At 49.0% G+C, this 13988-nt stretch overlaps 1 protein-coding gene across 1 annotated transcript; it reads left to right on the top strand.

The window, feature by feature from the left end:
• Positions 1 to 13363, top strand: ttc17 (tetratricopeptide repeat domain 17). The gene is made up of 25 exons (XM_040200755.2): positions 1 to 230; positions 710 to 799; positions 991 to 1160; positions 1307 to 1418; positions 2608 to 2739; positions 2866 to 2975; positions 3094 to 3241; positions 3714 to 3853; positions 4152 to 4312; positions 5503 to 5615; positions 5749 to 5901; positions 6500 to 6615; positions 6721 to 6874; positions 6960 to 7031; positions 7341 to 7565; positions 8369 to 8588; positions 9575 to 9694; positions 9914 to 10206; positions 10292 to 10463; positions 10596 to 10716; positions 10806 to 10965; positions 11571 to 11654; positions 12006 to 12125; positions 12227 to 12370; positions 12462 to 13363. The coding sequence occupies exons 1-25, from the start codon at positions 57 to 59 to the stop codon at positions 12591 to 12593; spliced, it is 3636 nt and encodes a 1211-aa protein (XP_040056689.2). The 5' UTR covers positions 1 to 56; the 3' UTR covers positions 12594 to 13363.
• Positions 13364 to 13988: the final 625 nt, after the last annotated feature.

The raw sequence follows: 13988 nt of genomic DNA, 5'->3' as shown, positions 1-13988 counted from the left end.
CGTGGCCGGAGGCCGCGCGCGCGCCCGTTGCCACACAGCAAAATGAGACAGAAAAAATGGCGGAGCTCAGGAGAATCTTTCCTGGGTCTTTGCCGTGTCGCGTCAACAACTGTTCGCGGAAGCCGTCATTCCGGGGGAAGCTTTTTGTCCTTCTCTGCGCACTTTTAGTGGACTCCGGAGGAGCCACGACCCATTGGGTTGTCACCGAGGATGGAAAAATCCAACAACAGGTATGACAGTCACCGCTAGCTCCTTGACCTGCTAACGCGTAACGTCAGGCGCGGGCTAGCTTGCGCTGCTCGTTGGCGTTTTTTTGCCGGCAGTTAACTCAACCTCGGCGACACTCGCCGACCAGGGGGGGCGTTACACACCGCGGGGAAAGCGGCGTTTGATATAAACTGTGTTTTGCTAAGTTGGTTAGCTTGCGCCACCTAACGCTAAGCCTCGGCTCTGACGTTATCGCGAGGTGCGTGACATCGCGACGACCCGATGTGTCACGAGCCGCGCTGGAGCAGACGTGACCGGAGCGTCGGTCAGTGGCCGTTGGACGTAAACCGTCGTGTGACGGGCTTTGACACTCAGACTCTTCCCACTGCCAATTAAAGCCGGAGGCTAAGATCTGAGTCTTTCTTCATAACCTTAAATAAACCAGCTGGTTGATTTGTATTCCCCTGTATTGGCATTATTCTGGGGTTTGTTTGGTTTTCAGGTTGACTCCCCTTTGAATCTGAAGCATCCACATGACGTTGTGATCTTCATGAGGCAAGAGACCCGTGTGAGCTACCTGAAGAAGCTGGAGGTGTGTGTGTGTGTTTCCTTTCCTTTGGCATCTCATCCGAGTGACTCATTTCATTTTGTGCAGAAAACAGAACAGCTGGCCAATACCCTTCTCAATATCCCATCACTACTTCATTCATGGAATACCATTACTCACTGTTTACTCTTGTGTATTGATTAGTCTGATTGTTCTCCTTGGCTGCTGCTGAGCAGAAGCAGCTGGTGGAGCAGAAGATCCACATTGAGGAGAACGAGGACAGAGACACGGGGCTGGAGCAGAGGCACTACAAAGAGGATCCAGACTGTGTCATGGCTAAGGTGCCCCTCGGAGACCTGGACCTCTATGATGGCACTTACATTTCCCTCGAGAGCAAAGACATCGGGTAAGCTCTTCTCCTATAGTGCGCTCGGTTTAGAACATTCTAGTTATTTCTACTGTGTCAATCATTGGAAATGTGTTCAGAGAAGACATTTGCTCCTGAAATGAAATTGTCATCTCAAAAAGCTGTTTTCTGCCCTTCTCCTATAGCCCCGACGATTATGTCGACTCCCGGGCAGCTCTGCCCCCCGATCTAGAAAAGCCGGACTGTGCAAAAGTCTTTGAACTACCTTATAGTATCCATGCTTTCCAACATCTCAGGGTGAGTAGGGTCCAACGTTGCCAGTAGTCTAAATGAGGTGCCAGTCATACGAGGTTACACCTAAGCACTTCCTGTTAGGAGTGTGTTTAACCTTGAGCTTGGTAGAGCCAATGTTTTGCAGCATGTTTTGCTTAGAGCTCCAGTAGGTAATTATTTAAATTGTGTAAGAACAGACACGCACAGGGGAGATTAATACAGAGGCAGAAAAGCTCGACGAGTAGACATACACGAGCTAACCAACAGAAGGACGAAGATTAGCGCTGTAGAAAGCAGTAGAATCCCTTGTTTACCTGCGTGGAGAAATGTTCCTCTTGTGTGAGCAGCCAGGCTACTGCTTGCGCAACTATTGACATAGCAAATGTCAGTTTGCAACGCTTCTTTAGCCACTCTGAGCCTGGCATAGGCTGCTTAATGGAAAAGGCACTCTACTGAGGTACTGAGCTGCATTTTTATGTTTTACACCCCATTAATCTATGACATGCTGGTTTGGTTTCACTGAAGACATTTAAATACGAACCCATCGCCACAACAGGATATTCTGTGACCATTTAAGCATTTAAAATGGTCTCTGTAAGACTAAAATATATGAAAATCTGTGTAATCTTTGTCTCTCAAGAAACATCCTGATTGTATCTTAAGGTTGCGTTTAGGGCACACACACACAAATGAGGCCCTTGTGGATAAGAATGTGTTTTGAGGAGGAACAAAAACTCTAGTTGATATTTAATAACGGTCAAATTGGAAAAAAAACACAGATCACTGCAGCGTTTCTTTCAGGCCTCCAATACTGATATCTGCATCGTCACCCTAAATTCCCAATCCGCCCTCTCTGTCCCGTACTGCAACCGCGTCCTTTACCAGCTGAAGGGATCACACGATCCAAGTCCTCCTTCCCGATTCCTCTGGTGTGCTGATTCCAACTTCCTGCACGTCTTAAGGGTCAAACATGGCGTGACGTGGTGGTTTCAGTTGTCCTTCCCACTTTGAGGAACTTGTTACCAAAACACTTCAAAAATGCCGTCAAAGCCCAGACCGGCCTTCCCCTTCTCCACTCATTGTCTTCCCCTTCTTTAAGAGTCCAGCGCACGCTTACCAGTGGACATTTCAACTTGGACAGTTGCTATACATTTTGTTTTTCCGTTGCGTGACCGATCACATGCGAGTAAATCCTAGCTTCCGTCTGTTCCAGGGTGTGCAGGAGAGAGCAAACCTCACCTCCCCACTGCTCTCCAAGGAGGATCCCATTTTTAGTTCGTTGTCTCACAAGCTGGGCCGCAGCGTTGACGAGGTGGGCCATCGCATCCATCAAGAGTTACTGAGGGTAAGGTCTCACTGAACTGTACAAATATCAAAGACCTCTGTTGTCCCCTTTATCGGGTATATGGACAAAAGAAGCTTAGCATGGAAGGACAGAAAGTCCACCTTTTTTTCTGAACGTGTGTTCCAGAATGCGTCGTCCTGGGTGCTGTACAACATGGCGTCTTTTTACTGGCGCATGAAGAACGAGCCTCAGAGGGCCGTCGACTGCGTGGTGCGCGCTCTGCATTTCTCCCCCAGGTACCGTCTTGGCTGGTCAGAAGCTCAACTGGACCGCCGCACCGTTTCATCGTGTGAGGCCGCTCGCAGGTGTTCAGGCCCTCACCCTGCGCGTGTGCACTGTGTGTTGTTCTCGTAGGCAGCACAAGGACGTAGCGCTGGTCAACATGGCCAACGTCCTGCACCGCGCCCATTTCTCGGCAGACGCAGCCATTCTCGCCCACGCTGCCTTGGACCTCACGTCGGATCTCTTCACCAGCCACTACACGCTGGGCAACATCTATGCCGTGAGTCCCAGAAACCACTGCACAAACGTACCGGATTAAGCTTCCGTTCCTGTTTGGTTTGTCCTGCGATGTTTTTACTATCTCACCATTTGTAGTACAGCACCGGTCTATATAAGGTACGTGCCATCCGAGACCCATCGGTAGAGAGCTTTTGGCTTTGAAAGCGTCCTGGGTTGCTTTTGTAGTCCGAGGAGTGGTAACCAACAATGCAGGTGAACAGTCCGTGTTGAGAAAAGGGGCAGAACACGAGGAGCTGATGTATACACCGCCTTGGCCCCGGAGGAGCTGAAGAGTTCCCAGATGAATCCTCTTTATTTGACTAGACTCATATTTCCATAACACCCCTTAAAGCTTAACGCCGGCAGCATGTAGTTCTTTCTCTCTGTATATAGTTCTTTTAGTTTTGTTACATGGGGATTTCTCCCCGTTTGACGTCCACCGTTTGTGTCGTCCTGCGTCGCCGCGTGACCAGATGCTCGGGGAATACAACCACTCGGTGCTGTGCTACGAGCAGGCGCTGCAGGCCCAGCCGGGCTTCGAGCAGGCCCTGAGGAGGAAACACTCCGTGCTCTGTCAGCAGAAGTTGGAGCAGCGGCTGGAAGCCCAGCACAGGTAGGCGAGCGGTCGCACATTCGCCCTCCTAATAGGTGATGGGGGGGACATTTTCAAACTGCAAGGCCTCAACAAGAACAGAACTCTGCCCACCAGTAGTCATCACAGTTGGGCCTTGTTTTAGGTTATCTGTTTATTCTTTTTTCTTTCTTTTTTCTTTTTCACGGTTTTGTTTAAAACTTTCTTGAAAGTTGACAACGTCACAACATAATTGGTTGTTTGGATCAGAACTTTTCAAATGGCCGTTTAAAGCTTTGTTTCCCTGCCATCTCCTCTATTGGCCTTCCTCACCTTCTAGATCCCTACAGCGGACGCTGAACGAGCTGAAGGAGTACCAGAAGCAGCACGACCACTACCTTCGCCAGCAGGAGGCACTGGACAAACACAAGCTGCTGCAGGAAGAGCAGATCCTGCGCAACATTATCCACGAGACCCAGATGGCCAAGGAAGCCCAGCTCGGTAAGACGCCATTCAAATAGATCCGAGGACACTTATTTATTAGCGCCTTTATAGCAGTGTGTCATAAGAAAGTAAAGTTACTGCGTTAGGGTGTATGTGGATACCGGATTGTATTGTCGTATGAGTTGAACGTACTGGACGTCTTTTACTAGGGGTGGGAATCTCTTGGCACCTCACGATTCGATTCCGATTCTAAACCGATTATCGATTCTAAACTGATGAAATGATTATCGATGCATCTCGATTTTCTAAATTTTCTCAAATCTGAGTTTGCTACTCAGAGGTTGCTAATCACTTCCTACTCTATTTGATAATTAAAGAAAATCAACAGATGAATTACCTTCTCTAATTTTTTATAAGAGGAAAAAAAAAATCTTTGTCACAAATATGATTTTCTATCAACAATCATTTGTCTTTTAAATGAAGAAAAAGCTGCTCTTAGTCTCAGACCGGTCCGTATTTGTAAAATACCGGGAAAAAGTCCAAATCTGTGAATATCTTGCCAACTTTCAATACGGATCAACTTTTTGGAAAATCGAAATAATGAGTAAGATGAATAATGGGTAAGATGTGCGCAGGCTCCTCCATAGTTCGGTAAAGTTGACAAGATATTCAGATTCAGACTGACGGACCGGTCTACGAGCTGAACGCATTGCTCTGCCGGTAATGCTAGTAAATTACGGTTGTAGCTGGTTGTCATCTACGGTCCACCACAATTACCGAAAGGGGGCGTTTGTTTTTTGACAACATTTTATCTCATAATTTCGACTTTTTATCCCCTTTCTTCAGTGCGGAAATGGGTTTCTATAGTTGTGTGAATGCATCACTTCAGCCAATCCAAAGACGGGGTTTGTAACCAATCCGGTGTAGAGACCATGGTGACTGGCTCCGCCCCCTTACTGTCAAAAAGAAAAAAAGCGACCGCGTAGAAAACACCTTCGAGCGCGAGCAGAGACTAACCTCACGAGCATTGAAGTTCACGCTCTGCGAACGAGCAAATATCTTGCTTCTTGCGTGCTTCTATCTAACTTTTTTTTTTTAAATTTTAAATTCCGATTATTAACTTTTGTGAATCGAGACTGAATCGTTCTAGAGAGAATCGAGAGAAATCGAAAAATCGACCCCCACCCCTATCTTTTACGCTGTTCGTTGCATCGCTCCCATGAATCCAGCTTTGTCTTTGTCTCCAGGGAACCATCAGATGTGTCGTCTGGGTCAGCAGCAGCGCAGCCTCTACTGCCCCTTCGACCTGCCTGTGCGCTATCACCGCGGCGATCTGTTCGAGCATGTGCACTATGTCCAGGTGAGTCTCTGTCATGTCACAACGTACTTTTGGGCCCGCTTCGTTATTGAAAGCTGATATTTGGCAATTACAACAAACAAACGGTGGGGGGAAACAAATCCATACAACTATCCTTTTCTGTCTTTGTTCATAGTTCGGGGAGAAGGTATCAGTGGCGTCCAGCGTGGCACTCGTATCCGAGCACAACTCCAACCAGACGGCGGCCAGCCCCCACCTCCACCCGTCTGTGTCCGGGGGCCAGGACCCTGCTGCTGCCCTGTGGGGCAGCCGTCAGGAACACACACAGGTCAGCTCAGTGAGCGCACAGTCCACCAGCCAATGAAAGCAAAAGGACGAGTGAAACCTCTGCACATCACACAGTCTTAAGCACAAAAGTGAGGACAGCGAGGACGTGAAAGACAACGTTGCAGAGGATGGAAATTGTCACTCAATGTACACCAGAGGTTACTGAATAATTTGTATTCCCTGAATACCTTTGGTAGTTGAAAGCACAAATATTAACTGTCTGCTCAGGATGTTCTGTAGGGGTTGACGTGGCACCGGGAACCGCAAGGGTGGCGGTTTGAGTCCCAGCTGTCCCTGAGCAAGACACCTAACCCCTCTTTGCTCCCCGGGCAAACATGTAAAAGCCATGGGTTAAAAATGCAATGTAAGTCAGCTAAATGACCTGCAATGTAAAATAGGGATAATTGAAATGTGTTTAGATGTTCATTTTTGGCATCAAAGAGGTGTAGTTTTGTAAAAAGGTTTAATTTCTTTTGTTTTTTTTGTCCGACTTGTTTGTGCAATTATTTACAGACTGAAATGGCCTTAATTAGATAACATGAATATGTAACGGTGCACTTGTTCCAGAGAATGAGAGCCGTGTGCTTTTTCCTTTTTAGGACATGCAGAAGAGGTTGTGGCCTCAGAGGGCCGACTGTGCTGACGAGTACCCGAGTGTTCCCTCTGCTCACCTGCTGCCGACCTACTATCTCCCACCTGAAACGCAGGGCCTGGGGTCAGTACACGCTCCTGTGTGTGTGTGGGGGGGGGTACATAGTAGCAGCATAGCTCCGCCTCTCTTGGTCTTGATCTTGTATAATTTGTCTGTCTGTATATTCAGCCCAGTGGCAACTGTCCTCTACGGGAGCATCAGTCCTCTGACGGACGCTCTGCCGGACTGTGGTCCCGTCCCCCGACCGTATCCAGCCCTCCTGCCCGCCTCACTGGACTGGCCTCTGGAAGAGAAGAAGCTTCCGGATCCCTATGCCACCCAGGTGTGTGTGTATGTGTGTGTGTGTGGATATCAATGTATGCATACCATGTGCAGAATGTTAATTGCTCTGCTATGTGTGATCACAGGTCCTGCAGCTGCGTAGTGGAGGCTGGACGCTGGAGCAGATCGGCTCCAGAATAGCTCAAGCTATGAAACAGGTACGAGGGCCGAGTCTCAGGGTGACCTTCCATCGACCGCACGTTACGGAATTGGCGGCAATTAGGAAGAGCTCATTTAATCTTCTGTAGTTGTAACAGTCGTGTGGAATGAGAAGCTGCTTCTCCAGCGTTCTCTACACCGATCAAGACGAGAGATAACTGATTTGTTTTCTATCCAAATCTTTCCCAGAGCAGTCAAATATTCGTTTGACTTTACTCACATTGTATCTCGCATGGTGAGCGAAGTGAATGTGATGTTACACGACAGTAAAAACCCTCTGAATCGGTAACTCCCGTTTGTTCGTGCAGGCCGCCGTGCCGCGCTGGCAGCTCCACAACGAGGCTGCTCTGTTCTGGCGGGCCGAGGGCAATGCCAGCCGCGCCCTGCAGTGCCTGCGCCAAGGGTTGAGCTCGGCCCCCCCTTCCCACCGCCACTTGTCCCTGAGCAACGCCGCCAACCTGCTGCTCCACCACGGCTTGACCACCCACGCGCAAACGCTGCTGGAGCAGGCGCTGGCGGTTAATGCGTCGGAGGTAAAGGCACATCGGGACGCTACGCATGCACGTGTGCACGTGTGCTTTGACTCGTGCTGTTGTTGGTGAACCGGTGTTTAGTAAACTGAGAAATACCAGGATGAAGATGGAAGCTAAAGCTACAGAGCAGAGGGGAGAAGTGGAGAAAAACAAAAGCCTACTAAAGCCTAGTTTGTGCTTTTGCGTTTTCAGAGAGGCGCAAGGACACGCACACGCATGAGCCCCTTGCGTGCTTGTGTGCGTCAACCCGTTTTCCTAGGCCTGCGTCAAAAGCTACGCAAGCCTCTCGCAGCCCGCAAGGCTGTGATTGGTCTGTCTCACATTTCCGGTTTCATAGCACAATACCGCCATTATTAAAACGAAGATTTTCTACGAGAGAATGAATCAGATTGAAGAGATTTTGTTGGAAGAAATACTTAAATATGACCGCTTATGCAACCCGTCGTTGGCGGGAGGGATGGATGATCTCCGTCGGTGATCTCCCTCCTCATGGAAGGAGATCTCCGCTAACGTCGAGGGGTGTACAAAGTTGTGGAGGAAAATACGGGACAAATATGTCCACGATGAAAAGCAGCAGTGGCGAGAGAGAGTTGTTTTTACGAACCATGTTGATGATACATTACTCGTTACTGATCCAGGAACAGCAGGTAGATTACGGTTAAGAACGGGAGAGTCATTTCTTTTGTCCTTAGAACTTTCTCAGAGCTGCGTCTATCTGCTCAAGCTGAGCGTTCGTTTCCCTCGGCAGCTAATGTCCCCCTGTTTTTGTTACGCCCCCCCCCCCCCCCCCCTCTTCCTCCCAGCCCCACACCCTGCTCAGCCTGGTGAGCGTGCAGTTGGCTCAGGGCAACGTAACGGGGGCTCTAGCGGAGTTCCGCCACATCCTGGAGACGGCCCTCTCCTCCGCCTCGGCCTTCTCCTCCTTTGCTGGCTGTGAACAGTGTCGCCTCGGCCTGCCTCTGCTGCGCTGCCTGCAGTTCTACCCGTTCCTCTACAACCTGTCACAGCGGCAGCCCTGCGCAGGTGAGTGAATCCAACGTACCCCTCTGAAGCCTAATTGGTTGGTTTTCTCCGAATGCTCTTTACTTATTATCTTTCCCATAAAACTGCTCACTGTGTTCGTGATGGTCAGTCAATTATTTCTTTGATCAAGGACAGACTGGAATACAGTAAATTGATATTCTCTCGGTTTTCATCTTTGGATTGATTTGACGACTTAATAAAATTAAATCTGTAAATTTGTCTTTCTAGAAATTTCTACTTTAATACTGTTTGATGCAGAATTGTTTTGCGTTGTGTAAGTTTTACTGTTCTAATTTATTGTTTCTTACAAATAACCAAAATATGAAAAGATTTTGTACATCCCGGGCAGGTTTCTCACCCCTCTGCCAACACACACACACACGCACGCACGCACATTCCCTTTGAAGCTGCAGGAGTAGCTGTGAGAAACGAGTGTAGTATGTTGCACTTCTGATGTGAACAGAGGCCTCGCCTTCTTCTTTACTCACATCAGTGGGAGAAAAGAAGAAAAGTGCTTTGCGGTGGAGAAATTCTGCCACTCAATAATTTAGACTGCAGAAAATAGGCTGCCAAATTTAGACGGGTCTATATTTTACTCACCTAAGCTAAATATTGCTCGCTCCTTTAGAGCACGGCGGGTGCACGAGGTCACATTGGCACTCACAAAGCAACCCCCCCCCCAGGTGAGGGAGGGAGAGAGGTTTACATATGCAAACAAATGCACAATCCTTCTTGGTGCTGCACGTTAGCGTTGCTCCGTTCCTCCCTCATGTTCGACCCTCTCCAACAAGAGTCCTTTGGTCTCTGTTATGACGGATTCCCTCCATCACTCCCCGTCGATGGGAACATCCAGTAATAAACTGCACACAACTAATGTCGCTCTAGCTGCTGTCCTGTAACGCACACAGACGCACAGATGGGTGTTTAGCGGTTTCAGTGCCTGCGTGTTTCGCTAACAAGTGTTGTCGTAACGTGTGTTCACCCAGAGGGCGCCGACTGCATGCCGGAGAAGGACCTCGCCGTGCAGCTGGAGGAATGGGAGGGCGGCGAGGAGAAGCGGGACGCAGCGGCCGTTTCCGACATGGACGACTCGGTGCTCTTCCATAGTAAGAACAGGATCCAGCCACACCTCCAGAGTGGATGGATGAGCTTCTTCAGTCAGTGATGTCATTTTCATGGGTTGACTGGCCAAATGTCATCGTGTCACATGTCAGTCGGCTTAATTCACTGGCTGAAGAATCGAATAATTGGGCTCTGATAGGTGCAGTTCCCAGATGACCGCCCCCCCTCTTATGCATTTCCTCTTCCCCTTCACACCTGTCCAGAGGTGATCTTGGACAGCAATGGGTCAGGCGAGGCAGCCGGACAGCAACGGGCCTCCCCGTCCGACGGGGGAGCGGCTCAAATGCCCTCCCCCTTTGGAGGAGCGGCTGAAGGGGAGGAGGAGTGGCAGCTGAAGGAGGACCTGATGGGGGCTTTCGAGGGAGCGCTGGACGTCGGAGGCAAGCGAGGGGACCTGCGCGGTATCCGGGTGCTGAAAAACGACCGGGTCATGGGCGCCCGCGCGGGGGGAGGGCCCTGTTTCGGAAACTGCGAGGACGACGAGGGAGCCGAGTGGGTACGTGTGAACGCGCCCGCCCCCTTTTTCACAGTGCGCCAGCTGCCGGCAGCAGAACTGAGCTCCAGTGGCTTTCCTCCACCAGATCACCTTCCAGGTGAAGCGGGTCAGGAAGGCGAAGGTGGACGGGACCGAGAGCGTCGCCGCCAATGACGACGACGACGACGGCGGCGGCGGCCAGAGCGGGGAGTCGTCTCCTGGAGGTCACTCTGTGTTGGAGATAAGCGGCCCAACTATCCCGTCTCCGGGCCCTGCAGGTAATACACATAAACACACACACACACACACACACACACATATGTCTTCCTTTTTTAGCTTTGACGCTAAAATGAAAAACCTCTAATGTTATGTGTGTGTGTGTGTGTGTGTGTGTGTTTGTTTTCGGTCAGGCCGCTGGAGGGACTACACCAGTCTCGGCTGGCCGGGGCCAGAGGAGTGCCAGCGCACACGGAGGGTCGACCTCACCACCGTAGCCAGCACCTGGTTGGCCGTTTCCGCCAAGAACATTGAGTATTGACTCCCTCTTCTCACCTGAGGTCACATTGCAACGAGTAACGTGCGGTTAAGTCAAGTCTTGTGTTTGTTTTTCGCTCTTTCAGCATCACAGAGCACATAGACTTTGCCACTCCGCTCCAGGAGCCGGCGGCTGAACCTTTATGCAACGCCAACCTGGCGGCCAGTATGCACACGCTCGACCACCTGGCAGGGGTGGCCAATCGGGCCGCCATCCACTACACGGGAGAGAGCCAGCTGCGGGAGGTAGGACAAGAATCGACATGCGCACCGTTCCCTTTCTGCACTTGTTCAGACTGCGCTGAAATGTTTGCGTCACAGTGGATTTTCCACCAAAACCAACGTGGAGCACGTTAATCCAAGAGGTGTGGTTCCACTGAGAGCGACTGGTTTTACCTTAAGAACAATTGTGAAATACTCGTTTTGTGGGAGAACGGAGCTGTAACAATATAACGAGGAAAAGATCTTCCGGGCTTATGTCCTCCTAACGAGCTCCTAAAATCAGTGAAACCAAATGTTCCACTATAACCACGCATTCATATAGTTTATGATCATCATAAATATTTGGGTTCATCAGCTTTATTACAAATATTTCCAATAATAATCCTGTCCAACCTGGAAATGCGCCTGCAGGTGTACCGCCATAAAGGATGTATTTAAAGGTCCAAACAGTAGTTCATCAGAAGGAACTGAACGTGTGCCAAAGGTAGAATTAAACTCTCAGGAGGAAATTCACTTCAGAGTTCTACACTAGAAAAAACGACATGATTCCCACCCGTCAGCAGAGTCCCCCCCCCCCCCCCCCCCCACACCTCTTAGGCAGCCGGCTCATGTGTGTCTCTGACCTCCAGGTCCTGCAGAACCTCGGCAAGGACAAGTTCTCCCCTCAGTCCTTCGAGCAGGTGGGAACGCGCATCGCTAAAGTACTGGAGAAGGTAAGAGCTCTCACACCTCTCCGTTCTAGAGAGGCTTTAGTAGTCAAACGTTGTGAAGTATCACCTGGAGGGGCTCGCTCAGCCCTTCAGTGCACCCCCCAAACTCAACGGCACAAACGGGAGCCCTCGGTGGACCCAAAGTCCTACGGTTCTGTGGGGACAGTTTTTCTACCCTGACGGGACGTTTGTGTTTCAAGATGATAAAATAATCCCAGCCATTAACACGTAGTTTTACTCGCTAAGGAAACCGGCGAAACGCCACAAAGATCAGAGTTTCCTGATCTCTAAAGCTGCATAGGAGCTCATCATCTGCTGTACTGTCCGTTGAAACTCCACATTTGTCCCCTGAAGAACCAAACGTCCTGGGTGTTATCCAGCATGGCCGCTCTCTACTGGAGGGTGAAAGGTCAGGGCAAGAGAGCCATCGACTGCCTGCGGCAGGCCCTCAACTACGCCCCCCACCACATGAAGGCGAGTTAGAGCGTCCGCCAGCCCGAGCTACCTGCGGCGACCAAAGTCACTGTGGTGAAGACACTAAAATATGTCTTGTTTCCTGCGCGTGCTGGACGCAGGACGTGCCCCTCATCAGCCTGGCCAACATCTTCCAGAACGCCCGGCTGTGGGAGGACGCCCTCACGGTGGCCCGCATGGCCGTGGAAATCGCGCCGCACTTCGTGGTGAACCACTTCACCCTGGCCAACGTCTACATCGCCATGGTAACGTGTGCCGCCCCGCCCTTTTGGGGCCGCTCCGCTCCGCCGGTTTAAACCGGAAACGTGATTGTTGTTGTTGTTGTCTCGACCACAGGAGGAGTTTGAGAAGGCCATGCGCTGGTACGAGTCCACGCTAAAGCTGCAGCCGGAGTTCGCGCCCGCCAAAGATCGACTCCGAACCATCCAGTGCTACCTGCTCACCAAGAGGGAGCGCCGCCAGCCCTGAACCGCCGAGCCCCTCCCAAACACACACACACACACACACACACACACACACACATCTGAAGACCGCACATAAGTAGCACTGAATAAAAGTGCTTGAGGTGATGTATTAAGATTCCTATCCATCAGAATCCGGTTCTGACTCCCCAACAGAATCCGGGGCAAACTGGAGTCCAACTGTAGATAATTTTTCCCCACAGCTTATATGTTCAATGCCAGACCTCTTCTTATCAATCAGATATCAATATCAAGGCTTTTTTTAATTTTTCTTTTCAGGATCCACGAATGGAAGGTGAATAAAAACCAAATAAGTTTTAAATGTGGTTAAATCTTCCGCAATGTTTTGAATTTCAACGTATTGTCAATCTAAAAGCATTTTTAGCATTGCGGTACCTGGAGGTGCAACAGTAGCATCCCACAGCCTGAAGATGGCGCCGTGTTTTAGATTTTAAAATGAACAGAATGATGCACAGTATTTACTAGTCTCTCTACTCGGAAGTTAAAGGAGTTCAGATGAACCCTGACTTCATTAAATGGATGGGAATTATCAATTGTTGCACTTTTATTTCTATGTCATTCCTATTTATATGGAACCGACCTTCTTTGATTTGGCTCCACGGTGATTTAAATACAAAAGAGAGGAACTAAAACCTGCTGCTACATTTGCTTCTTAACTTATGCAAAAAAGGGTTTTGCCATTGACCATCTGTAAAACTAAAAAATTGGAATCTGTATCTAATGTACAATATTAAAGGCAGTGTGTGGATTTCATTAGTTGATTTCTCTGTGTCAATTCTTTTTTCTTTGGAGAATATAAACATACACATTTACTCATTATTGTTAAAATTAACTGAAGTTGTAACTTTTTGTCTCTAAATGACTGATTAATCATTAAGTTCGTTAACATTTTATAACCGGCCGAATGGTGTCTCTCTTAAATCGTTCCTTCTGTATGACGGCCCAAAATGTTCAATGTTGGGTTAAAGTCAATTTTTCATCAAAGACCAAAAGCGATCCTTTTTCCAGCCATCAAGCTATTTTATAGTGTCAATTATTTAGATATTCATTTGGTTTTGTAGTTGAGAGGAATTTGTGCAAGAACAACTGTGGTACAAAAGTCATTACATGGCTGCTCCTATGTGTTGAAGATTAAATTAAAGCTTAAATTTGCTGTGCTATTGCTTGGAAGCTTGCAAGGGGAATTATCAACGGTGGAGAGACACACGGGCTCACTGATCATTATCCTCCTGATGGTCAACAATAATTAAAAATGTTAAAAATCCTTCTTCTCCCACGGTTATTTTGTTTCATCGCTTCACGAAAGAAAAAGCTTTCACACACATTGTGTATAATTCAATACATATTATCCATCTAAATATCAAAAGCTTGCCTGCATACG

Source organism: Gasterosteus aculeatus, chromosome 12 (assembly GCF_964276395.1).
Source record: "Gasterosteus aculeatus chromosome 12, fGasAcu3.hap1.1, whole genome shotgun sequence".
NCBI classification, from domain to species: Eukaryota; Metazoa; Chordata; class Actinopteri; order Perciformes; family Gasterosteidae; genus Gasterosteus; species Gasterosteus aculeatus.
This window is presented reverse-complemented; position numbering and strand designations above follow the sequence as displayed.